At 36.3% G+C, this 26458-nt stretch overlaps 1 protein-coding gene and 1 non-coding gene across 2 annotated transcripts in view; one reads left to right on the top strand and one right to left on the bottom strand.

Moving 5' to 3' along the window:
• Window positions 1-2479: 2479 nt before the first annotated feature.
• EPHX4 (epoxide hydrolase 4) overlaps window positions 2480-26458 on the bottom strand; it is a 30249-nt gene continuing 6270 nt past the window's right edge. The window contains exons 3-7 of the mRNA XM_087820018.1: window positions 21191-21348; window positions 19128-19256; window positions 15674-15777; window positions 11560-11708; window positions 2480-3083 (exon numbers count right to left, since the gene is read on the bottom strand). Of these exons, the coding sequence (XP_087676144.1) occupies window positions 2852-3083; window positions 11560-11708; window positions 15674-15777; window positions 19128-19256; window positions 21191-21348 (772 nt within the window). The 3' untranslated portion in view covers window positions 2480-2851. The remainder of the gene's footprint in view (window positions 3084-11559; window positions 11709-15673; window positions 15778-19127; window positions 19257-21190; window positions 21349-26458) is intronic.
• Window positions 14443-14643, top strand: LOC148092477 (small nucleolar RNA SNORA73 family). Its single transcript, XR_015715078.1, has one exon. It is a non-coding gene; the product is annotated as a small nucleolar RNA SNORA73 family (small nucleolar RNA).

The raw sequence follows: 26458 nt of genomic DNA, 5'->3' as shown, positions 1-26458 counted from the left end.
CGCGGGGGGCCGGGAGCGCGGGGCCCGGGCCGCCCCCGGAGCACGGTCCTTCCCCACAGCGCTCTTTTCTGTTCGCACATAATTAGAGAACTCCTAGAGGCGATTGTGTGTTAATAGGAAATGATGTATTGCCTCTAAAATCCGAAACATGATTTCCAAGGGGTAGGTGATGTAGCAGGAGAATTAGAACCCTATCTTTTGCTTTTGGGAACCGTCTTCTTTCTGATACAGACAGGCTTCCTAAGTGATTTTCAGGTAACAGTTTCATGACGTTTATATGAAGCATATAGTAGATGGCTACTAGGGATGTGTGAATTTAAATATATGGAGATTAAGGACGATTTTAAAATGTAAATGCCGTTATTAGTACAGTGTACTTACTGTGAGGTGCTTTGGCAGCTGGTAAGGCGGGCGAATTCATTCTCTCTCCTTACAGACTGATTTCTGCAGACAGTAATATCTCTTTACGCTAAGAGGTTTAACTGATAGCACCCTTGAGCCTTTATATCTGTTACCCTCTTCCACGTCCATTGAGAATTAGAATATACCATTATTATAGGCCAGAATTAGCCATGGCACGTCTGATTCACACTCTTAACATTACTCACGTGAGCCAGTCAGCATTCCAAACCGACATAAGTAACAACAAGAAACCTTGAGATCACCTTTGTCAGTAACATATTTTTATTAAAATAAGTCAGGGTCACTTCATTGCGTAAACAGACACAGCCAACAAACCCCTGTCCCTTCCCTTTATTGCTGTCTTTTGGAAATAATCAAGAGGAAAGCATAATCAAAGTTGGTGTGAACCTACACTCTCCTCTACACTTTGTAGCATTTGCAACTCTGACAGTGCTATACAAAATATTCCTGTGCTTGCTAATTGCTAGTTTAAATTCCTTTTCGCAGAATTAAAAGTCAAATCGAAGGTTTCCGAGAGATGTATCTATTTCTTGGAGCACACCAGGTTAGCAATAAACAGGAAGAGCAGTGTGGACACCGGAGCCTGCTAGACAGAATGTGATCCAAGTGGAAAGACTATGGGCCTTACAACCAGACGGATCTAGGTCAGGTGCTGGTTCCAACACTTACACTGTGGGCACTGCCAACCTCATTTTCACATCTGTAAATTGGTGATACTCCCTAACTTGCAAGGTGGTTATGAGGCACAAGTAAAATGTATACAGAAAATTGGGCTTTTATTAGTAAATACAAGTTGTTAGGATACAATGACGAGAATTCTTAGGGCCATTCCTCTTTCTCCTGTCACTATCAGAACTATGCTCAGGGAGGGAAACATTCCTTTCACCAAGGGAACACAGTTGTAGTCCCTAAGGAGCCATGACTTAGCAACGTCACTGTTTGTCTCCCTTGCCAAGGAGGGCAGCCCAAGAGAATGAGTAGTTCCTTAAACTGGTATTGTTCTCTATTCGGTGACACTTTTATTTGTACCTGCATTACTATTCTTGAACCCTTGTTTAACTTAACTGCATTCTGCGTGTGCTTCTTAAGGGGAAGTTCTATATTACCATGTCATCTTTACATTTCTCCCACAGTGCCTGGCAGTGTGTCAGATATATTCTTTTTTTAAAAAATTATTTATTGAATGATTTGAGAGAGAGAGGAGGGAACAGAGAGAGAAACATCAATTTGTTGTTCCGCTTATTTATGCATTTATTCATTGACTCTTATGTGTGCCTTGACCAGGGATCGAACCTGCAACCTTAGAGTATCAGGACAATGCTCTAACCAACTGAGCTACCTGGCCATGGACTATTCTTTATTTATTAAGCAAATGTTTGAGTTTCTACAATGAGCCAGTCCCTTCTTCTAGATGCTGGATGTCAGTTAATAAAACAATAAAAAGTCTCTGCCCTGTGGAGCTTAGATTCTAGTGCACACAGGAAGTACAGTATTTAATTCTTGTTGTATTGAGTGGGGCAAAAGGACACTGATCCTTTTTCCATTTTTTTAAAAATGTCTTTTTATTGATTTCAGAGAGAGGAAGAAGGGAGAGAGAGAGAGAGAAACATCAACGATGAGAGAGTCATTGATCGGCCGCCCCCTGCATGCCCCCCACTGGGGATCGAGCCCAAAATCTGGGCATGTGCCCTGACCCAGAATCGAACCTCAATCTCCTGGATCCTAGGTGAACGCTCAATCGCTGAGCCTTGCCCGGCCAGGAGGTCCTTTTTCTAAATCTCTCACCAACTTAGCTGGAGAATTAAGGCAAGTAATTTAATGGATATGCTTCCTACTTTGCAATGTTTAATAAATATATATGTATATATGAGAATCTTCACATCATCTCTTGTTAATCTTCCCAGTATAAGTAGTATTTATGGCCTATTTTAAGAATATGTATTCATCTAGTCATATTTGCCTTCAAACTAATAAAAATACTATAAGAGATTTGATAATAGAATTTTTTTAATGGTTAAAAAATAGCTAAGAGAACTTTTGAGCAATAAAACGAAAGTTTATACCATTGCAGGTTTGCTTTTTAATATGGCTATTCTTTACTATACATATGTAAAAGGCACCACATGTTAACAGGGCAAAGAACAAAAGAAAGAAAAACTGAGCCACTTTCCCCAACTTCCTTTTTGTACAAGTGTATGCATGTTAAGGCAGGTGATTTTCTGTGTAAAATACAACAGAAGAAAATCAACATTATGTTACAAGTTCACACACATTCTCAGATTTTTTTTCAGTAACATTTGTCAGGATATTTATTTATGATAAAGCATGTTAAAACATTTTCTTGCCTAGTGAATCTCAAAGAAGTTGGTGAACAATTTTAAAAAATTAGAGATTTTATTACAGACCTCTCATAGAAGATATAGAAAAGTCAGTCTTTTTTTCTTGTTTCTTCTTTTAGAAATGTCCATATCAATTTGTTCACTATGTCAGGTTGTTCTTGCTGAAGCCAATGACTGGCTTCTGACAAAATAGTTAGCCTGAAATAGTTTTTAACATAAATCTTTGTGACTTCAGCCATCTCAACCTCCATAAATGCGTCTTTCTCTCCCCACAGTAGTAGTGTTGGAGTGGTCACCATGTGATGTTTGAGAGGCAGGCAGCTATAAAAACAAAACACATGGGCTTGAGACTCATTTTAAAAGTTAAAATAACACTTTTTCATAATGTTTCTTCAGGCCACACATTCTCAAAGGGGGCAATATTGCCACCAAAGGGGTGAAAAATTGGTTCTTGGAAGAATGAAAAACATCTTACCCTATATACAAACTATGGATATCCATGTAGTACACAGCAGGTGTTAAACTTTCGTGTGATGGGGCAACTAGGGAAAAATGTCTACCCAGGTTCCTTGGGGAGGTGACAATGAAAAAATGGTTGAGAAACACTGCTTTAGGCAATCCACCTATCCAATAAAGTATTTAAAAGGCTATTTAAGAGCCCAATAAATTTTTTAATTGGATGGGCTAGCAAAATTTATAACGAGGCCTATAAATTAAATACAAAAGTTATCACTATGAGGAATAATTTGCTTTAAAAGGATACCAAAATTTCTGAGTGGTGTGATGAGAGCTTTAAACAATGTTACTGCTTAAATATATTTTAAATTGCTTGTTAGATAATCTAAAGCATTTTATGTGAAAATTGGAACTGGAAAGTCAGAAAATATCTAGGGACTGAGCTGTAATACTACATGACACTATATTTATTTTGCAAGAAGAATCTTTTTAAAACAAAGTTTTATTGTATATTTTCTTAAGTACAGAAAAGTATAAATAAAATCATGCATGATTCCATCATTAAAAGATAATCTTTTGATTGTTTCCTATGCATATATTTAAAACCATACTATAAATACAATGCAATAAGTACAGTATAAATATGCAAATTTCATATTAAGTTATAGTTAAAGAACATTCTCATTTCATAAAGTTTTTCAAACATAACTGTAAAAGGTACTATTTTATGGCATAATAACCCACAAATGACTTGACTATTCTCTTATAATTGAATATTTAGATCATAGCATCGCTTAAAAGATCCCCTTGTTTTAAGTGATAATATAATGAGCATTTTGTGCATAAATCTTTGTTTGCATTTTAGATCATTTCTTTGGGTAGCCCTGAAAGGGGAATTCCTGAGATAGAGTATAAACATTTTTAAAGTTTTGACACCTTCTGCTACACTATTTTTCAGAAAGGTGGGATGGTATTAATTACACTCTTGCTGATAAGGATGAGAATGAGCATCTAACTAGACACTCCAGCACTGACCTACATTTTCACTACTTATCCAAAAGCTTGACTTGTGGCTACTTGGGGTTGACAGATGCTGCTGGAATGTGCAGGATATCACATATGTCCACCAAGGACTTACCTTTTGACTCCCATGCAAGTGGCCATCATTTGGTTGTAATGGTCCTAAAAATTCTTTGTGAATGGCTAAACTGATAGAAAAATATATTCTATACTTAATTATTAATACATGAATTGCTATACAAACTTGCAAGCCACTTAAATTCTAGAGCTCATAAAATGTTCAAAGGTAAAACATTTTTTAACAGTTATCTGCATACTTAACAATATCTGAGCATGTTATAATTCAATCAGTAAGATAAGGGGAATTTTTAAAGGCTATTAGTCAAAAAACAAAGAGAAACATCAATTCCTCACCAGATCAAATTAGAATCAAAAGGGAGGAGTTTCCAGAAAACTAAAAAGAAAGGCATATTCTCTGGTCCTGAGAATTCAAATTGCTGAATTTCACATGAAATATAAGTTACATGTAAAGTATGTATAGCTTGGTGACTACAGTTAATTGTATTGCAGATTTGAAAGTTGCTAGGAGAGTTCATCTTAAAAGTTCTCATCACAAGAAAATTAAATTTTATAACTATGTATGGTGGCAACTATTAACTACTTATTGTGGTAATCATTTTGCAATATATAGAAATATAAAATCATTTTGTTGTATACCAGAAATTAATATAGTTATATGTCAGTTATACCTCAACAAAAATAATAAAACAAAGTAAAACATTAAATATTTTAACAGAGTAGGTTTTAGTATGTTAAGCTAAAGAACTTAACTGGGAAACACGAAAATATCTCTGATTAAAGTTGATTAATCTTAGTAAGTATAGAAACAATTTGAAAGACCTAAAAACCGTAGCAAGTAGTAACAATTATTGCTCTATATTGTTAATCATTTAACCTATAAAAATGTATTTTAACATACTTATTTCAAATTAGCCTGAATTTAACATGTTACCCCTCAAAAGTCTGAGTAATCAGATGATTTGTAAGTATTAAGGCAGCATTTTCCAGAGTGTTATATAAGCCATCATTACTTTCGTATGTGGAAATATTTCATTACTTTGATTTAAAAGGATAATGTAGAAAATAACACCTACCACTCAGTTCAAGAAATAAAACATTTAAAATATATTTAGATCTTTCTGCTTACCTTTCCTTGATACCATTTCTTTTCTTCACCTGACCCTAAGGCAGTGATTTTTTAAAGTGTGGTCACCAGACTAACACCGTCAGTATCAACTGTGAACTTGTCAGAAACGCCAATTCTTGGGCCCCATCCCAGATTGACTGAATCAGAAACTCTAAGGGTGGGCTTGAGTCATCCGTGTTTTAACGAGCCCTCCCGGTGATTTTGATATAATCCAGAGTGAGGAACCACGGCCTTAGGAGTAATGACTAGGTTGAATTTGGTTCTTACAATCCCCATGAATATTTTTAAACTTACATGTGTTAGGATACCTCTACCCCATTCCTCTGGTTCCTTAAGGAGAGATTTTCCTTAAACCCTCCTAGATCTTTAGCCCATCCTTGATTGGAGAGTGACAGTTGCTGGTTCAGGGCTCTGGGCTAGGTGGGTCTATCAAATAATATGTCTTGAAAGTAAGAGATTTAATTTCTTTCTCTTCTCCTCTCTACCTGAGGGGCAGGGGAGGTACAAGTTTGCTCTTCCGACAAACTGCTCTAAAGTCTCACACAGGCAGCAGGGAGTGATCAAGAGCATTTCAGTTCTCATATTAAGCCATAGCCTTCAGTCTGTCCTTTGTCAGTAATGAAGGTGATATTTTGGTTTTCATCTATTGACTCTTGTCTGATTTCTCAACTAGGTCAGATATTAGGCAGGAAAAGGGGGTACTATTTGTCAGATCCCCCCAAATACAGTATATATGTTTCTGTAAATAATATATGGAGGTGTTTTGCATTTTGAAAACTTGTACATATCCTCCCACGACTTGCTTTCATGCCTTAACATTATATTTTTAAGATTCATCCAATGATGATTCATTTTCACCCTTGTGTAAAATTCCATCCTATGACTATACCACAATTGATCCATTCTCCTGTTAATGGACATTTAAAATTTTCCAATTATTTTGATAATTCAAATAATATTGAACTCATGTGTATGTCCACTGTTGCACATGTGGAAGTTTCTTTACAGTACATCCCAGTAACAGAATTGCTTCCTCAGAGAGTATGCGCGTCTTCAACCTTACTCGATATTGTCAAGTGGTTTTGCAAACTGACTGTATGCTCCACAGCAGCATATGAGAATTCACTTTGCTCCACATCATTGCCAACACTTGTTCTCAAAGGTTTAAGTTTCTTCCCCAGTCAAATGAGTGTGAAATACTCTTCATTCACCTGACACCTCTGCTGGGATTGAGCCGCAACCCCGGCACGTGCCCAGACCAGAATCGAATCAGCGACCTCTTGGTTCCTGGGTCGATGCTCAACCATTGAACCACACTGGCTGGGCTGTGTAAGTGTTTCTTGTAGATAAGTTGCTTTAAATTAATAAACCGATTTCTTTAATGGCTATGTCTATTCAGGTTTTCTAATTCTTCTTGAGTCAGTTTTGAGTTTTTATGTTATTACTTTTTTAACATTTTGTCTAAGTTCTCAAATTTGTTAATTCTATATTTTAATGTCAGGTACGTTTGTAGTTATGTCCACCTTCTACCTCCTAATGTTATTTATTTGTACCATTCTTTTTTTTTTTTACCAATCTTGCCAAAAATTTATCCGTTAATAGTCTTCAGAAAATCTGCTTTTGTCTTTATTTTTTAATTTTCTCTACTGTATCTCTACTTTTAATTGTATTAACTTCCACTTTTTATCAAATTTAAATTATTTTTCTTCTCATTTATTTTTGTTTAGATGATGCTTTTCTAACTTCTTGAATTGAACTCTTAGCTAATTTTCAGTTTTCTTTTCTAATGTAAGCAAACAAAGCTACAAATATATTTCTTCCTAAGTATTTTTTAACTGTATTCTGCATGTTTCGATGTTATCATTTTTCTAAGTTTTTAATGATTTTTTTAATGTGAGTAATTTTGAAATGTTTTTCAAATTTCTGAATATATGGTGTTTTCTAAAGGTTTGTTGTTGTTGTTATTTTCTAACTGCATTGTGTTCAGAGAAAATAATCTACATGATAGTGATCCTTTGGTATTGGTTAAGACTTGCTTTATAGTCCAGTATTTATTCAATCTCTGTAAATGTTAGTATGTGCTTAAATATATTGTGTATTTCCTAATTGTTAAGTGCAGGACTCCAGAATTATTCATCAGATCAAAGATCTGATTGGGTTGTTCAAATTTTCTATATCCTTATTACCTTTTTTCTGTTTTACTGATCACCTTCTGAGAGAGGCAGATTAAAATCTGCCAAATAGTAATTGTGGATTTTCATTTTTCCCTGTAAGTGTCAGTTTTTGTTTTATTATTTGATGTTTTGTTATATGTTTACATGTATTCGTCTTTTTTGCAGGCTAGGTCCTATTGCTAGTCCGATTCCTAGTTCATTTTGGTTCCTTGGCTTCAAATTTTGAAAAGTCCTTTGATGAGGCTATAGCTCTGGAGAGCCTTAGTGTGATAAATGAGGATGATTTTCATGCCTGAGTGTAATGTACTATATTTTATTTATAGTCATATATCACAGAACCCTGTTTTTAATGATGTACTTGATCTTGATTACCCTACATGAAGAACGGTGAGAGGGAGTCAGTTGAACTTTGAGAAAGTCTGACATGACCTTCACCTAGCTAGATTTAACTTACAACATCTAGGCAAAAACTGTCTTCGCTTTGAAATACAATTGTGAGTTTTGACCTTCACAGGCCTGCTCCGCACTCACCCCCCTTGCTAATTAACAGGATTCTAGGGCTTACTCTTGGGAATGCAAGTCCTAATGAACAAGTTGTTAGTAAAAGAACCTCAGCAAGAAGAAAATAATTTCCCTTCCTCCTGATAGTTACTTAAAACATACTGTTTTGCATCACAAAGCTAGTTCTGGTAAAGAGGTAAATTGAGAACTTTTAAAAACTATCATTCCTGTCTCCTGTCCAAAATTTAGACTGTATGAAAATGTGTCATTCTATTTTCTCTTATAATTGACTTTACAAATATTATTTGTAAAAAACAAAAAACAACATGGACTTCAGACAATGTTGCTATATCCTGTAAAATGTAACATGTAGCCTCTGCAATGCCTGTCTGCCTTTCTAATCATTGCCTTGGTTGATAAATTATTACCTGCAAATACTGTTTAAATGAACATCTCTATTTTGCCAAAGACATATCTACACACAAGTCTTCTTGTTAATAAAAAACAAAGACTTGAATTTACCTCTTCTCCCCTCATTGATATAATCTCATGACTCCCCTCAGATTCCATATTCAAAGAGTTTGAGAGATTTTGTTTTATTTAAAATAACACCCGCTATAACTTTTTTCCCATACGCTTACTTTCAGCCTTTGTGTGTCCTTATGTTTTAACTGTGGCTAAATCCAATCAATATTTCCTGGTTTTTAACTGGCAAGTTTAATATGTTAGTATTTATTGAACATCCTGAAATATTGAAATTGTTGTTGTCATCTAATCTGTGCTTTCTATTTACTCTGCTTTGCTTCCTTTTTCTCCTTTCTTGCCTTTGTTAAAATTGATAGTTTTCTTGTCCCCCTCTACTGGTCTGAAAATAATATATTCTATTTCTAATATTTTATTTTACTAGAAAAAGATTCTTAGCATATGTATTATATATGAATGATATCTATCTACCTATCTCTCTATAATTCTATCATCTTCCATGTCAAATATAACCTGTCTTTCATATTTTCACTTCTTTATCTCTCTAAGCTACATTTTAGATAATTTTTTGGAAGATCTATCTTCTAACTCATAATTCTCTCTACTATTTAACTCACTTATGGAATTTTAGATTTCAGTTAACTATATTTTTCATTTCTGGAAGTCCCTTTGGTTCCTTTTCAGGAATTTCTGTTCTGTCTTGCTATTATCTTATTTTTTTCTCATATTTTTTATTTTCATGTATTAAATGATTTAAACATGCTTTACAGTCTCTGTTGTTTCTATCATTTGAAATTTGTAGTTCTGCTGCAACTAATCCTCAACCAAGGATCTTTTTTTCCATTGATTTTTAGAGACCGTGAAAGGGAGGGAGAGGGAGAAACATCCACGTGAGACACATTGATCAGCTGCCTCCTGAACCCGCCCCACTGGAGCCAGGATCGAACCTGCAAGCCAGGTACGTGCCCCTGACCAGGAATCAAATCCGCGACCCTTCGGTACGCAGGCCAGTGCTCTGACCACGGACCATGCTGGCCAGGGCAGAGTTCTGCTGCAATTAGATTCTGGCTCATCAATGGTGGACTGGTATTTTTGGGTGATTTGGATTATGAACCCAACTTCAGGAGGCTTTCTCTGTGGGAACAGTGTGAGTCTGAGTTGAGATGTATCCTGCAAAGAGGCTTCTTATTTGTTTCTGCCAGGAGTGCTAGGGAATATAACTAGCTTAAGACCATAAGCTATATTTTAAAAATATATTTTCCCCCCAAGAATTCCAATATTATGGAGCTAGCATAAAATCAAGCCCCGGAACCTCTTCAAGGCAGGCTGTAGTTCCCAATCCTCAAGGGAAATTCTTTTTCTCCTACCTAGAGTCCAAACCCAAACAGACAAGCCTCTGTGTCTTACCCTTCACTCTAGACTTCCTCCCTTGATAATATCCTCTGAAGTGAAAGCTCCAGTTGTCTCTGTCAGTGACTCCAAGATTTTACGTATCTTCATTCCAGGGTCTCTCCTGAGTCCCAGGCCCTACTATCCAATTACCTATTTAAATATCTAAGGAACTACCTCAAATTCAACTAGTTTAAGATCAATAAAATTCATGACCTTCTCCTCAAAAGCAGTTTCCTTCTTGTGTTTTCTACCTCAGTGCATGGCGTGATGACTCATACAGTTGTTCATTCCACAAACCCAGGAGCCATCCTTGACATCTCCCTTCTCATCTGCCACCCCACCTATCACATGCCCCTGTCAATTTTACCTCTTCAATATCTCCTCAATCTACCTACCCACTCTCCCTATTTCCACTGCTTTCGCCGTAGTTCGAGCTACTGTCATCTTTAGCCTGCTGGTTCCCCACATTCATTCCTCTAATACATTCTCCACAGTGAGTGAATTTAGTCAAATACAAATTGGATTGTTTCACTTTTCTGCTTGAAACTCTCATTCACTGGCTTCACCTTCATGGCTCTTCAGTCCTGACTACGGTCTGCTTGGCTTTGTGTGACCAACGCTGCCTGCCTCTTGGACGCAGTCTCATTCCATTCTCTTCTTCCCACTCTCCATTTCTAGGCTCCAGCCACATTGGCCCTCATTGTATTACTTAAAACCACAACCCCTGCCCGACTGGCGTGGCTCAGTGGTTGAGCATCGACCTAGGATCCAGATAGGGGTTCGATTCCCGGTCAGGGCACATGCCCTGGCTGCGGGCTCAGTTCCCAGTAGGGGGCGTGCAGGAGGCAGCTGATCAATGACTCTCTCATCATTGATGTTTCTCTCCCTCTCCCTTCCTCTCTCTGAAATCAATAAAGATATATTTTAAAAAACAAAAAAAACAAAACCCCTACAACCCTCCATCTTCCCACACAGCTTTGGCACAAGCTGTTTCCTTTTTCTGGAATTCCTCTACCCCGAAGTTGGTCCAGTCAATACTTAACTCATCCTTTATTTCTTTGTTCAAACATCATTTCTCCAGTTCTCATCCCTTTCTTTCAAGTCTTTACATTAATTTATAACCATGTACTCATTACTGTGAATATTTGCTTGATGTCTGTTTTTCCCACTCGGCTATAAATTTTGAGAGATCAGGGACCTTGTCCTGTTTGTTGTTATACTCTGGGTTCTGGCACAGTCATAACACAAAGAACGCTTAATAAATATTTCTTGAATGAATAAATTATCATTAAAAATATAACTAAAAGTAGACATCTATTCAAATAATCTAAAGGGAGAGATGAAGTGAATAGAGTTACGGATAAAACCAGTGACGGCTCTACTGGGATCCATTATACTACTCTCTACTTTTCCATATGTTTGAAATTTTCCATAAAAAAGATTATTCAACTTACTAAATCAAAATACTTTATTTGAGTTTGATAAGTGGTAAACTTATTAAAAATACAGTATTGGCTCTTTAGGGAATGAGTATGTTATTTAACTGAAGAAAAATTATACTGACCTGAAGATATTTCGGTAATGGTTAATTGGACCACTTAATGCTCCAGGCTGGGAAAATACATAAATATAAGCTTCAAGATCTTCCATTGTTAAGCGACATCCTTTTCTTCCAATGCCAGTTCTATCACTGGTAAACAGATGTTTCAAAGCCTAATTTAAGTGAAAGAAGAATAATTAAAGCTTTTCTGTTACCTAATAATAAACTAGATCTTTGGCTTTTGAAAGAAAACGATAAAGATGGTCAGTGTGCGTTGACAACTCCTCATTTCTGCTCCATAAAGGTTGGAGACTTCATTGTTTACAAACACATTTTAAACATTTCTGCTTTGTTGGCTTTACTTCTAATATTCCCTTCCAACCCCCATGCACACTTCACCTTTATGAAAAGCATCCTGTCTTCTTGGTGCCGATTCACATTCCACAAGGCCAACCTCAACTACTATCTCAACCCTAAAGTCTTCCCCAATATTCCAGCTAGCAGTAGTAGTTCATCCATTTACTGACAACCAGTTCTCTCCCTAAAGTTGTTTGAGCTTGTGTTTTGGTACCATAGCCTAGAGTCAGACAAATTTTACATCATGATCCAGTTCATACTTTTACATATATATTTCTGAAACAAAAGCTTAAAGAACTTAATGTAGCATGCACTGATATTTTCAATTCAATTCTGTTCTAATTTTTTTTTAAAAATATATTTTTATTGATATTTTAGAGAGGAAGGGAGAGGGATAGAGAGATAAAACATCAACGAGAGAGAAACATCACTGATCGGTTGCCTCCTGCATCCCCTTACTGGGGATCAAGCCTGCAACCCGGGCATATGCCCTGACCAGGAATCAAACTGGGGACCTCTTGGTGCCTGGGTTGATGCTCAGCCACTGAGCAACACTAGCTGGGCTATTCTACTTTATTTTTAATAATTCACACAGCAAACCACTAAATTGATTTCATGACTCACTAATGGATCCCCACCCACAACTTGAAAAACACTGCTCTATACCTCATTTTTCGAAGTATGGAACTAAGACACCTGCATCAGAATATTGGGATTCTTGTTTAAAATGCAGATCCCTCAACCCAAAATACACTTGCAAAAATATGAAATGACACACACATAAGGCAATTAACTGCAGCATTATTTGTAATAAAAAAGACTGGAAACACATCAAATGTCCATCAGTAGGAGATTAGTTGAAGAAACTATGGTTTAGCCACACAATGGTGTATTGTGTGTTCTTAGTACTTCAAGAAAAGTTAAAGATATTCTATATGCTGAAATGATGTGACCCCCAGGATATGTTAAGAGAAAAAAAGCAAGGGTGGGAAAGATGCAAAGGGCTTCTGTTTATAGTATATTACCTTTTGTGTAAGAAGGGAGAGACAAATATATACATATTTTCTTATATTTTTAAAAAGAATGAATAAAAAGATGAAACAAAAACTAATTAGGAGGGTCTTCTATGGGAGAGGGAGGAAACAGAGAAACAATGTAAACAAGCGAGACCTCTCTGAATGCACCTTGTTTTAGAGTTTTGACTTGAAACTATACAAATGTTTTATATACAACCAGAGAGGTTAAGTAAAAACACTGTAGTCTTAAATTTGCTTTGGAAATATGAGTAAGAAATCGTAACTGTATACACACTTTGAATAATTATTAATTCCAATGTTTCTTTTCAGATTTAACCCATTGGAATTAATAATTATTCAAAGTGTGTATATATATTTTTGGGACACCCTGTATATGTGTCTAAATCTGGTCCAGTGGAAAGATCTAGAAGAAATGAAAACCCAGTAAAACAATAATTACCTGGACACCCAGATTGTGGTCTCAAAATGCCATTCCCTACTAATAGGGGCTAGAGTCCCTTTGATAAGTGACTGATCCCAGATCTGGGGTAGAAAATAAAAGATAAACCTAGGTCATTATGGAAGCAAGCTATCACTGACTAAAGTGCTTCTGCCAAAAGGACACAGGAGCCAACCTGAAAGGATTTCCACTTTCCTAATATGGGATAATTTGGGTACCAAAAAGAATAATGACTGTAATTGATGGACACATATCAAATATTAAAAAAAAACTTCCCTGCTAGCCAGCATGGCTCAGTGGTTGAGCATCGACCTATGAACCAGGAGGTCACAGTTTGATTCCAGTCAGGGCACGTGCCTGGGTTTCGAGCTTGATCCCCAGTAGGGGGCGTGCAGGAGGCGGCCGATCAATGATTCTCTCTCATCATTGATGTTCCTATCTCTCTCTCTCCCTCTCCCTTCCTCTCTCTGAAATCAATAAAAACATATAAAACATTTAAAAACAAATAAAAAAGCAACTTCATGAGCTCATAACGATATGAAAAAATCCCTTATTAGTCACCACTGTAGATTTCTAAGGTACCAACTCATTACTCTGGGAAGATATTTAATAAAAGGAAAAAAGAAGAATTCCAGTTAATAAAAGCAGAAAATATGAGAGAATTAGAAAATCACCATTTTGCACAGCCTAATGAAATAATGGACCTAGGCAGTAATGGTCAAGTTACGCTAAAATTATTTGGTGAAAGGTTGCTAGGAAATTTTGGACAGGTTGACAACTTGTGAGCCCACTGGTCAGTGTTAGCATTACTAAAACTTAGACAAATAGACATTATGTACTTCCCTGAGGTGATACATTAAGTGATACACAGTACCACTTATAAAGTATTCTTGTGAAATTAAAACAGTCTAATCAAGCCTCTAGATCAGTAACATCTATGAAGTAGGAAAAACAAGGGTTGGCAGAACAAGTTAAATACGAAGAAGTCAGCCAAATTCAAAATGTAGATCAAATGACTACAGGACATTTTGACTAAATTTCTTCAATAAAAAAATTGTGTTAAACAACAGAAACTCAATGTGGCTACTCCCGGAGGTTACTCTTGTGGGCCCTCTCCAGGTGGCACAGGGGAGCACAAGGCTCTGCCCATAACACACAATCCTTTCCAAGGCGTTGGAGATAAGCCTGTCCCTTCAGTCTGCGCCTGTATATTCCTATGGCTTCTTAGAGCCCTGTATATAATGACTGTGGAGACGACCCATTCAGGAAACATCTAGCATACTAAAAATTTAAGTAAGATCTTAAATAGTCTAGTCTTCTGGGGAGTTTTGTTTTCAAAATTAAAAAAAAGAAGGAACTGTTATAATTTACAAAGTCATAACAACCAAATACAATGTGTGGACCTTGTTTAGGTCCTGATTCAAACAAATGAAGTGTGTAAAGACAAGGGAGACAGTAATTGATATTACAGAGTTGTTCATTTTGGTAGGTTTGATAATGGCATTGGAGTTATGTGAAGGAAAAAAAACGTCCTTACCTATCAAAGATACATGCTGAAGTATTTTCAGGTAAAATAATACTGTCCCTTTTTTAATCTCCCTAAATATCGAACACCATGTTGGACATACAAGGAGCATTCAATAAACCTCAAGAAATAGATTCTACATAGGACTCCTGGTGTCAGTGTACATGGTACACCAATACCTGCACGCTTACTTTGTTTCAGGGCTTTGTTTACTCCAAGGGCTTCAACTTCTGCTGCTATCAAACTCTCTCCCCAGGCATTCATATTCCCTCATCTCCCCGTGGGATGCTTTCTAAAAAGAAGTATTCCTCTAGGGTCACAGGCGCTCAAAAAAACTGAACAGCCAGGCATTCAAATATACAAACATAGACTTTAAAAATAAGTAAGCCTATTGATGAGGCCTTAGAAGCATTTATTAAGTTTTGGTATTTGTCTATTTTTCTTTCTTAAGGATGGATTTTAATTTAAAATATCCTTTTTTCTTTTGCACAGGAGGAAATGCCTAACTCGGTGCACAGCATATGACAGACGTACAATAAACGCAAAGCAAAACAACATGAGCAGGACCAGTTCTTTTTTTTTTTAGTCCTTCAGTCTATATTTTTAACTTCTTAATTCTGTCATCTTCTAGGGGCATCAGTGTTTTTTTAAATTGAGGTACAATTGACTTATAACATTAGTATTAGTTTTGGGTGTACAGTATAATGATTTGATGTTGTATACATTGCAAATGATCACTGCAATAGCACTGGTTAACGTCTTTCACTATGTATGACTTACCTTGAAATCATTTATTGAGAACATAAATTCTGGGAACCATGGTATTTGGAAGAAGTAATAATAGCTGGATTTGAACAGCTGAGCAGGGTGCCGTAAAATATATTCTGAAATTAAAATGCCATGTTTAGATCTTATCCAAGGAATATAAATTAGTTACTATTGATAGAACTTCTTTTTTAAGGCAACTTCACCTTTGAGATGATCCCATAAAAGAATCCACAAATAGGGATTTCTGTGTATTTCTCTTTGAAACAATTCCTATGTTCTTCTACTTTATTATGGATCTTTCTGTTATTTAGAAAATTTATAGCAATTTAAATAAAAAGAAAGTTCCACTTTATAAAGTCTTGACTCAGAAAGGAACAGGAAACCCAAACAACACTGCCGTTCTTTCAAGGTCATGATCAGTGACCTAACACTTTTCCTAGGGATACACAGGGAGATAATTTTCCATTGTTTAAAAGTTCTCCTTATTGGTTGATCTCAATAACTTGTCCACTTGGCCTCAACAGAAAAAAAGTGTTTCCTATAAATTCACTCATGTACCCAGAAAATTCATTCATTCAATGAATGTTTGAATATCTACTGTGTTTGAGGGAATTTAGCAGTGAACAAGACAAAAGATGTTCTCATTAACTTATACAATAAGTAACAAATACTTAAAAGATCATTTTGATAGCAATAATACCATAAAGAAAACAAAACAAGGTCATCTGATGAAGAGTGCCAGTTGGGTGGTACGAAGGGACCATAATGTAACAGAGGTTGTCAGAATAGGCTTCTCTGGGCTGAGTCCTTAATGGTAAGAAGGAATCAGCCATGCAAAGATCTAGGAGGAGCATCCAGAACAGTCAGTAGGTCCTGGGCCTGGCACGTTCAAGAAGCAGAGAGAAGGCTAACGTGGCTGGTGTTTCGTGAATGACTAGGGGGAGATGGTATGAAATGAGTCAGAAAGAAAAGAGAAGCCTGGCTAGGTCGGGCCAAAATTGATAAGGATTTAAAATGCTTTGGGAAGACACTGACGTTTTAAACTGGAAAGTTATGAAATCCTACATATTAAATGTGCATATTCTCAGGTAAGCGGAGCATCGTCATCACTGAACAAGATTTTTTCAGCCCTGCATTAAGAGATATCAAAACAATTATAAGCATATTGATCTGATTGGAATTAAACTCATTGATGAAATTGTTTCAGAAATATCCCAAGTATGTTTTTGCTGAAACAACCAATTACAGTTTATCCAAAATAACATTTAGTCTAGGGTCCTGGTCAATCGAACAAGCATGTAGCTAGACTTCTGCTGACTAATGCAACTGAGAAAAACACGATGTATCTCAGTTTGACATTTGAATCCTAAGCATCCATCCTATCGCTGTAACAGAGATTGGTCAACTGGATATGTATCTAAAAATTCAGCTCTTACACTCATAATATAAAACATTTAGGTAGTCATGGTCCCTTTCTCGATTACCTGCTCAATTTTGAGGAGGAAACAGAAATATGTTCTGAATTTTTTGTTCCCCAGAGGCTGCCGTAGGTTGTAGCAGTACCTGAACCCCAGAAAATGTGAGAAGGCTAAAGAGGAAAAAATTGTAATTTCTGCCCAAACCAAATAAAAAAAAAGCATGATTCACAGGTCTCTAGTCTTTAATCACTTTTAAGATTTTATGAATTCCCTTTATAGCAGAGGTGCTCAAAGTACAGTCCCTGTACATCCCTGGGAATCCCCAAGACCCTTTAAAGGAATCCAGGTGATCAAAACAATTTCATAACAAAACTAAGACACTATCAGCGTTTCTCATTTTGCTGACATTTGCACTGATGGTACGAAAGCCACGGTAGAGTCCAGCATCGCTGCCTGAGCACAATCAAGGCAGTGACACTAAACAATACTGGTAGTGACAATATTCTGCACTACCACATACTTGCAATAAGCAAATAAACACATACAACTAAATGCCAGTTTTACTTAAGAATGTCCTCGTTGAAACAGCAAAAGTTATTTTATATTTCAACCTTTGAGTACCTGTCTTTTTAATATTGTGGTGAAATAGCAAGTACATACAAGCAGTTCTGTGCACACCCAGATACAAAGGCTGTCTTGAGGAAAAGCACTTGTGCAATTGTTTGAGTTGATAAGTTGCATTTTTATGGAACACCATTTTTACTTGAAAGGATAACTAACAAACTATTATCAGACTTGGGTATTTGGCAGATTGACTCTTAAAAATGAACAAAGCAAGCCTTTCACTTGAGGGAAAACAACAGTATTTGTTGCCAATGATAATATTCAAACTGTCAACTGAAAATTAGAATTTTGGAAACTTGTATCTGCTGCTGTGAGCTTGATGGCTTTGGAACACTTAATGGCTTTTTGAAAAAATGAAATTGGGGTGATATTAATGAATGTGATTCTTTGATATCATATAATGAAATGTGTCAAATTATGGAAGATCGGCATAACTCAACCAATATCTTCCAACACATGATGATGCAAAATCATACATGGGTAGAAAAATCCATTCAAAGGGCTAGAAATACCAATGGATTTTAACATAACAGTACAAAAAGTTCATTAATATGACATCAGATTTCACATTGTTACTAACCTTTAAAAGACCACCAATTTTTGACTTTTATGTAGTGTTAAAGAAAATCCAGTTATCTGAAAAGGCTATTAAAATATTCCCCCCTCTTCCAATTACAAATCTGTGTGAGACCAGATTTCTTCATATACTTCAATTCAAACAACATATTGCAACAGACTGAATGCAGAAGCAGATCTGAGAATCTAGCTGCCTTCTATTAAGCCAAGAATTAAAGAGGTTTGCAAATATGTAAAACAATGACACTATTCTCACTAAAATTTTTGTTTTGAAAGATGTAGCTAGTTTTCATTAAAATTTTATGTTAACATGTACTGAAGTTATTTTTCATAAATTCATACATAAATTTTTTTTAAAGTCTTATTTTAAATTTCCAATACTGTGAACATTTATAGGTATAATCCATCTAAACAAAAGCTCAATGGGTCTTCAATAATTTTTAAGATATAAAGGAGTCCTGAGACCAAAAATTTGAGAACTGTTGCTTTAAAAAATCCTGCCATTCCTGATAGCCAAAGCTGTCAGGCAAGAGGAGAGCTTATTTCTAGGCTGTCAAGATCCATTACCATCAAAGTAATGTTACTGCATCTTCCCTTTATCCCTCCCCAAGTTAACAGTAAAATGTTTTCTAAAAAGAAACAAAATTATGCGAGAAAGTATGAAGCTACTGTTTCTTAGAGACTCTAAATAGTAAATATTTAAAGCACATAGTCATAGGCTAATATCATATTTTAGTAATTTAATTTAAAAAATGTTAACCAAATTTTGCTGTTTTTAATCCAAAGTGTCAATGACAACAGTGAATTGTCATGCTGGCAAAGATGCTTTAATGGAAACTTAAACTCACCTGTAAATATATTTGGATGAGGGAAGTTAATAACAATAAGCTTCATCACCATTTCAGGATAACAGATGGCAATCAGCCAAGCGATCATGCCCCCCCAGTCGTGGCCAATAAGAACACATTTGCTATACCCTATAATCAAGAAATAATGTTGACATCATTGAAAAGAAACAGGTGGGTGTGTCATTAACTCACATAAAAGAGGTTCACTTCTGAAGCTAATCTTTCCACTATTCAACCCTAGTGATTCACTTTGTGCAGATACTGAGTTTGGTATTTCCAAAACCTGTATGTATGTCAGAATCACCTAGGTAGCTTTTTGGAAAACTCAGATGCCCAGGCTCCACTCTAGACCTACAAATTCAGAATCTCTCCCAGGAATATAAATATATTTTAATCTGTAATAGTTTGGAAACCATGATTAAGGCTACACATAATTAGGTTGTCATAAGCAACATTATTCGAGCTATTTTTGAATGCTGGAAAATTTCTAGTTACAGTAAAATCATCAATGTCCCATCTGTGTCCACCTGGTAAATCTGTATCTCAAAGAAGCATCTATTTTCTCCCTAACTTCACAAATTCAATGTTACAACTCAACACAGTAAATTTGGAACTGTGAAATCAAACTGAATTAGTGGAAAGTCTTAATTATAGTACCAATTACATACAAGTTTCATTTCATGTAATCATTATGGTAATCTGAATTAAGTTAAAGTATTGATTAGTAGTGATTCCAACAGGATTTCCTTTGTATGGATGGGTAAGATTAACTTGTAATTCATTCCTACAGTACATAAAATTAATTTTTTTCAAGTAAGTATTTTTACCATTACCCCACCACTATCCTAATAACACACACAGAGAAACATCTTGTTTCTATTATTGATTTGCCTAGAAAATTGCATGATGACAAATTCAGGCCAGGTCTGGCTGAATTACCACAAAATATGAATGAAATATGGCTGTTGGAAATAAGTCTCTCTGAGTCTATGTTGTTCTAATCAGACTAAATGACAACATTGCATTGACCCCCCCCCCAGACTCATCCATTTTTTTCTGCTCTAAGAACATTGGCCTGATCTATGTTCTCATTCGATTATTGTAGAAAGGGCCTTTAATTTGATTTCATGGATTTCTTACTAAATTGTAAGAACAGTATCCATTAACATACTGTGGTAACTGCTGGGTTTTAGTCAAAAGGGATGCAGTGGATTAGATTGTTGTTTAAAAAAATTTACTCTTCCCCTCTCCCCACTGCCACGGGAGTGTACTTTGCTGCCCCTTTGATGTTAGGCTGGACTGTGTGGTTTGCTTTGCTCTTGCGATGGGTGTATGACTGGACTGTGGGCTCAGCCATATGACCTGCTTTGGCCAAAGGGCTGACAGTAGAGACCTGAAATATGCATGTGCAGCTCAGCTCACCCTCTTACCATGTCTGCCCTGCCAGGAAAAGAGCTTCCCCAGGTAGCTACTCCCCTTTAGCTTGGGCTACAGTCCAACTCACAGTGAGAAGCCAGTCCCAGCTGGACCTACAGGTCAGCCTGAGGGAAAAAACCCAGAGGTGTCCAGCCTACAGTTGCTCTGTAGATTCATGAGCATAGGAATCAATGGGTGTGGCTGTATGCCATTGAGTCTGGGGTGGCTTGTTACATAATATTACTGTGGCACTAACTCATCAATACAAGTAAGATAATGCAAGTGCTTCTGCAGCTTGTAACATTTTAAAATGAGTATTTAGGTGTGGGTTCTGAAGACAAATTTTCTGAGTATAACACTCAAATTTCCAATAATTAGTTCTGGGGGGGAAAATAGTAACATTAGGTCTATTTTTAAAAATAATTTTGAAAGTCATTCTTGGCTGGTGGATTGAATACTTATTCTGGATGTATTATTTTAAATTCCTGGTGTAAACATTTTGGTCTGTAACCCAAAACCATGGTGACAGGATCCAGATAACAACCCAGGTAGGTGAAAAATGCATCCTCCCAGGAAATGCGGTTATCAATTTACAATTTCTTGAATGTTAGTCCCTTAAAAAGAATACTATTTTTTAAGTAACCTACCTAAAGAGTCTAAGATATCCTTTATATCTGTAATTAGGCAGTCCAGTTTATAATTCTCTCGATGAATGGGAGCATCTGTTTCTCCATAGCCTCTCAAATCCAGCGCTACTACTCGGTATTCACTTTTAAACTCCCTTAGCTGGTGACGCCAAGAATACCTGCGGGACATAAGAAACATTAAAAATACCACAGTAACCAATACAAATAGTAACACTATAATTTCCTAAGTAGAAAACTATGAGAAATTCTTTATCTTAAGAAAGGTTATAGAGCTGAGTATGAGCAGGAAAGAAGAGACCTGTTTGAGAAGGAAGCACTGATATTCTTTATTAAAATTTTTTTTACCAGCTCCAGTGGGGTGTAACAAAGCACCAGTATTTACAGAAACTATAAAATATCAGATACTAAAAGTAATATACTTATATATGTACTTAATAAATTAATTTTCTAAGCTTTTCTTAAATGTGTGCAGCTATCAGGGAATCTATAGCTACAAATGCTTCTATATTGTAGAACCACTTGATTCTCTGAAAAAATTTATGAGATGAAAATTTATTTCCCTTAAAGGTAGATTTTACTTACCTAACTCCACTGGCAAATAGGGCTCAGTGTTTTTTAGTAATAATAGTCCACTTATGAATGAAAAAGTCCAAAGATTACAGAAAGATTATGACTTGAAGAATCCAATAAAACAACTGGTTAAGATAAACCTCTTCTTGCTAAAACAAAATTCATCTGTGGAGAAGATCCTACACCATGAGTACAAGCAAGCGTGATATTAAAAACACTTAACAACCAAAATGGCACTGGCACTGACCAATTAAAATGGCCATATTGCTATAGCCAAGTCCAGAGGCCTCGCTGGCCAGATATTCCCTAATAGCAGAATTAATTTAAATACAGAGACCCACAAGCTTTTTCTTCAAACAAGCAAAATCACTTTAGATAACAAACGGGGGGAAAAAGACATGGATTTTTCAAAGTGATTCACTATGTTATGGAACTCAAAATATGCATTAAAAAATTTGCATGCACATCTGTTCATGGAAACACAGTGTAAAAATTATCTGACACTAGTCAAATGGCAGATTATTGTCTGAAAAGACTTTTGGAGTGCTACAGGCAAGTGAACACAGTGATCTGAAATTATAAACCAATGCAAAATGAAAAAAATCCAGTAAGACCAATAAAATAAATCAACCACTTTATATCAACAGACATTATCAGGAAGAGTGTCAGACATATATTTGGAATTATGAATGGATACAGAATCTTTGATCTATTACTAGGCTATCTATGATTTATGAAAATCTGTAAAATCATTACCAATTAAGCTGGATTTGAAAATGTTAATAAAAAGTGTCTTTCTTAGCTAGGCCATAGTGATAGTGTTAATCTTGCCTCTGGATTGTAACAAACAAATAAAGCAGTTTGTTTCCTTAAAGATATTCATCTGTCAATACATATGATATTATTATTTTCTTATTAGCCTTACTTAAAATTTTGAATTGATTTTTTTATGTCTTTGTAACTGAAGCACAACTCTTCTCTTTATATAATCCATTACACCCAATCAGTATAGTTCTGCAGATTTAACCTCTTCAATATTTATTTAATCACTTTTCCTGCCCATCCCTGCTCTCGTTACCTTAATTCAGGCCTCCATTAATGCAACAACCTATTGACTCATCTGTGTCCACTTCATCCTCTTAGGTTCTTCCTTCTACGAAACCAAAGTGATGTAGCAAAACCACAAACTCATGTAATTTCCCCACTTAAAATATTTTCTTGACACTCTATTACTCATAACGTGAAACCCAAGCTCATTCTGGCAGACAAAACCTCCAAGATTTGACTAAACCCAATCTCCCAGCCTGATTATTTTACTCTCTCTCACTCGATACATAACAAAAGGCACTAGCTAGCATCTGCATCATTCTCACCGCGTGTCCGGCGCGATACTAAGTGCTCCATGTACCGGAACGCCGATCTGCAAAACGACCCTGTGAAGTGGGGTTATTATCATCCCACTTGAGCTGAAGAAGCCGAGGCGCGGGGAGGTTAGTCGCTGTGCCAAAGGTCACAGAATTAGCAAAGAGCCAGAGCAGGATTTAAATCCTGCTGCCTCTGGGGCACCAAGCCACTTGCAGTGAATAAACAAAGTATCGATTTTTGCTTTTATAACTTAGTTCACGTGATTTCCTTTGTCTGAAACATTACCCCTCCCCATCATTTCCCTACTCCCCCAAATCCCCGACCTTCACTCACAGAACTCCTCCTCACCCTGGGAATCTTCTCCTCGGGAGACTTCCCAGGAGGGCTGGGTGGGTCCCTTCTATCCTCTCCCAACTGTACACACACACTTCAGTACACTGGGCATGTGTTTTATAAAGATTTGTTGGCCTCTGGTGCTTCTGCTCGATTGTGAGCTCCCTGAATTGTCTGGAAGAATATCTAGACCATGTAAGTGCTCAATAGAGATTTGTATAAAAAGTGAAACCACAAACAAATAAAAGCACTGAATCATCATAGTGCTTGAGACAATGTCAACTAAAGTTCCCAAGTTCCTGTAGGGAAATTTATATTCAATTTCTATTAAAATGTGCATTGTTTTATTTTTCAATTACCATTTACTTTCAATATTATTTTGCATTGGTTTCAGGTAGACAGTATAGTGCTTAGACAATCACACACTTTACAAAGTGGACCCCCCCCCCAGCGATGTTTCCAATACCCACCTGGCACTGTACATAGTAATTGTAACATTACTGACTAATTCCTTATGCTGTATTTTCTATCCCTGTGACTATATTGTAACTACCAATCTGTTCTCTTTTTAAAAAGATTTATTGATTTTTATTTTTATTTTTTAGAGAGAGAGAAACATTGCTCAGCTGCCTCCCTCATGCACCCTGACCAGGGAGCAATTGAACCTGAAACCTGAGTATGTGCCCTGACCGGGAATTGAATCCACCACTTTTTATGTACAGGACGACCCTCCAACCAACTGAGCCACATCTGCCAGGGCCCAACCTGTACTTCTTAATCTCTTCACCTTTTTCATCCAGCCCCAGCTAAAATGTTCATTGTTTTAATATCTTAAGTATCTGTGTCTTCATTCAGAATTCACTTAATTAGTGATTTCAAGGTAGAAATTTGATTCAAAATAATGTGTACAATTCCACAATATTTTACATTTAAAATTATATTAGATATTATGTAAACATAATACCTGCATATTTCACTATTATATTAGTAATTAAAATTGCCTTACAAATAAATTTATTGCCATTATCAATGAGTGGAGTTAAACAATATCTTAAACATTTCTAAGAAATAGGGCAACTGGTATCTTAATAAACTGCAAAAGAATACTTTTTAAATGTAATATTCCTGAAGATCATAAAAAAAGCATATTTGATTTACACTTTTAACTGGAAAAGAAATAACACCAGTGATAGACTGATGGGTATGTCATTCATATGATTAAAAAAAAAACCCTTTGATGCAAGAATGAGACATATTGCAAAATCAGTAACTCCTGAAAATAATACAAATAAACAAGATGAGCTATTTTCATCCACTTTTTTTTTTTCTGGTAGCTTTCGGTAATAGCAGAGAACTCTTTTAAAAGCAACCCTTTTCCTCGTTATTACACTTAACATAAGGAGGCTACATTACGTTTCCCAGGCTAGCCATTTTCAGATGTAGAATGTCCTTTCCCCTTCACAGCAGAGAAGAGGCAGCTGTCATCAGCCTCTGCTCAGCTGTGTGTATGAAGGGCCCTCATTTGCCTCAGCACTTGAATAATGACAAGTGCATTCCATGCAGCTGGTGATGAAAACGACTCAAAGAAATCGCCTGCATCAGCTCGGAATATTTTTAAAAGCGATGCAAATTGTGGCAGGGAGAGAGCGGGAGAAAAATCATCTCTTGGCAAACAGCTTTATTTGGTGTTAATTTAGATAAAGGTCTCACAGATGTGTGTCTTGTTTGATGTTTCTTTAAGATTTTAAAAAAGAAGCCTGGCTGGGCGTGGCTCAGCGGTTGAGCATCGACCTAGGATCCAGGCGATCAGGGTTTGATTCCCGGTCAGGGCGCATGCCCGGGTTGTGGGCTTGATCAATGACTCTGTCGTTATTGATGTTTCTACCTCTCTCTTCCTCTCCTTTCCTCTCTCTGAAATCAATAAAGATATATTAAAAAAGATTTTAAAAAAGAAGACCCAGGATTTTGTTGTTTCTGTGTAACATCTAATAGTATATAGAAGGGGTCCCCCCAAAATGTATACACACACTTTGAATAACTATAAAGGCACATTTCATTTTCAAAATTGAGGTTTCAGCGGTTAAAGTCTGTGTACATTTGGGGGGGGGGGCAGCCTGTATTCAATGTCACCAATTCTCAAATGGCTATTCTTAGGTAATGATAATAAATGCAGATAATGCTTTTCTGTTTAAAAAGCACTTTTACACACATTGCCAATTTACCATTACTTTGCTTTCATTGTGTCAAATAGTCTGACCTACTTGATCTACAAATAAGATTATAATTTCTTGTGTATTGAGGCCAAACTTGATTAATAGAGGAATAATATTTATATTTATAATGTATTGAAATTGGTTTAAAATGCCAGGAAAAGTTTCTTGGCTTTCAAAGAAGAGAGAAATGCAAGAGAAAAGGGGCTTTTGGAAAAAGAGAAGACAAAGCCCAAGAGACAGACCTGAAGTGGCTTAAATAGCTTTGCTTTCAGAAGTGGAATTGCTGGGTTATGGCAGTTCCATTTTTAATTTTTTGAGATAACTCCATACTGCTTTCCACAGTAGCTGCACCAATCTGCATTCCCACCAACAGTGCAGGATGGTTCCCTTTTCTCAAAATCCTTGTTGTTTGTTGATTTACTAATGGTAGCCATTCTCACAGGTGTGAGGTAATATGTCATTGTGGTTTTAATTTGCTTTTCTCTGATGATTAGTGAAGCTGAGTTTCTTTTCATATGTCTATTGGCCAACTGTATGTCTTCTTTGGAGAAGTGTCTATTCAGGTTCTTTCCCCATTTTTAATTGGATTGTATGTTTTTTGGTGGTGAGTTGTATAAGTCCTTTATAAATTTTGGATATTAACCCCTTATTGGATGTATCATTGGTGAATATGTTCTCCCATTCAGTGGGTTGTCTTTTCATTTTGTCAGTGGTTTCCTTTGCTGTGCAATAACTCTAGTTTGATGTAGTCTCATTTGTTTATTTTTTCTTCTGTTTCCCTTGCCTA

The sequence above is a fragment of the Miniopterus natalensis genome, chromosome 9 (assembly GCF_054644295.1).
Source record: "Miniopterus natalensis isolate mMinNat1 chromosome 9, mMinNat1.hap1, whole genome shotgun sequence".
Taxonomy (NCBI): domain Eukaryota; kingdom Metazoa; phylum Chordata; class Mammalia; order Chiroptera; family Miniopteridae; genus Miniopterus; species Miniopterus natalensis.
This window is presented reverse-complemented; position numbering and strand designations above follow the sequence as displayed.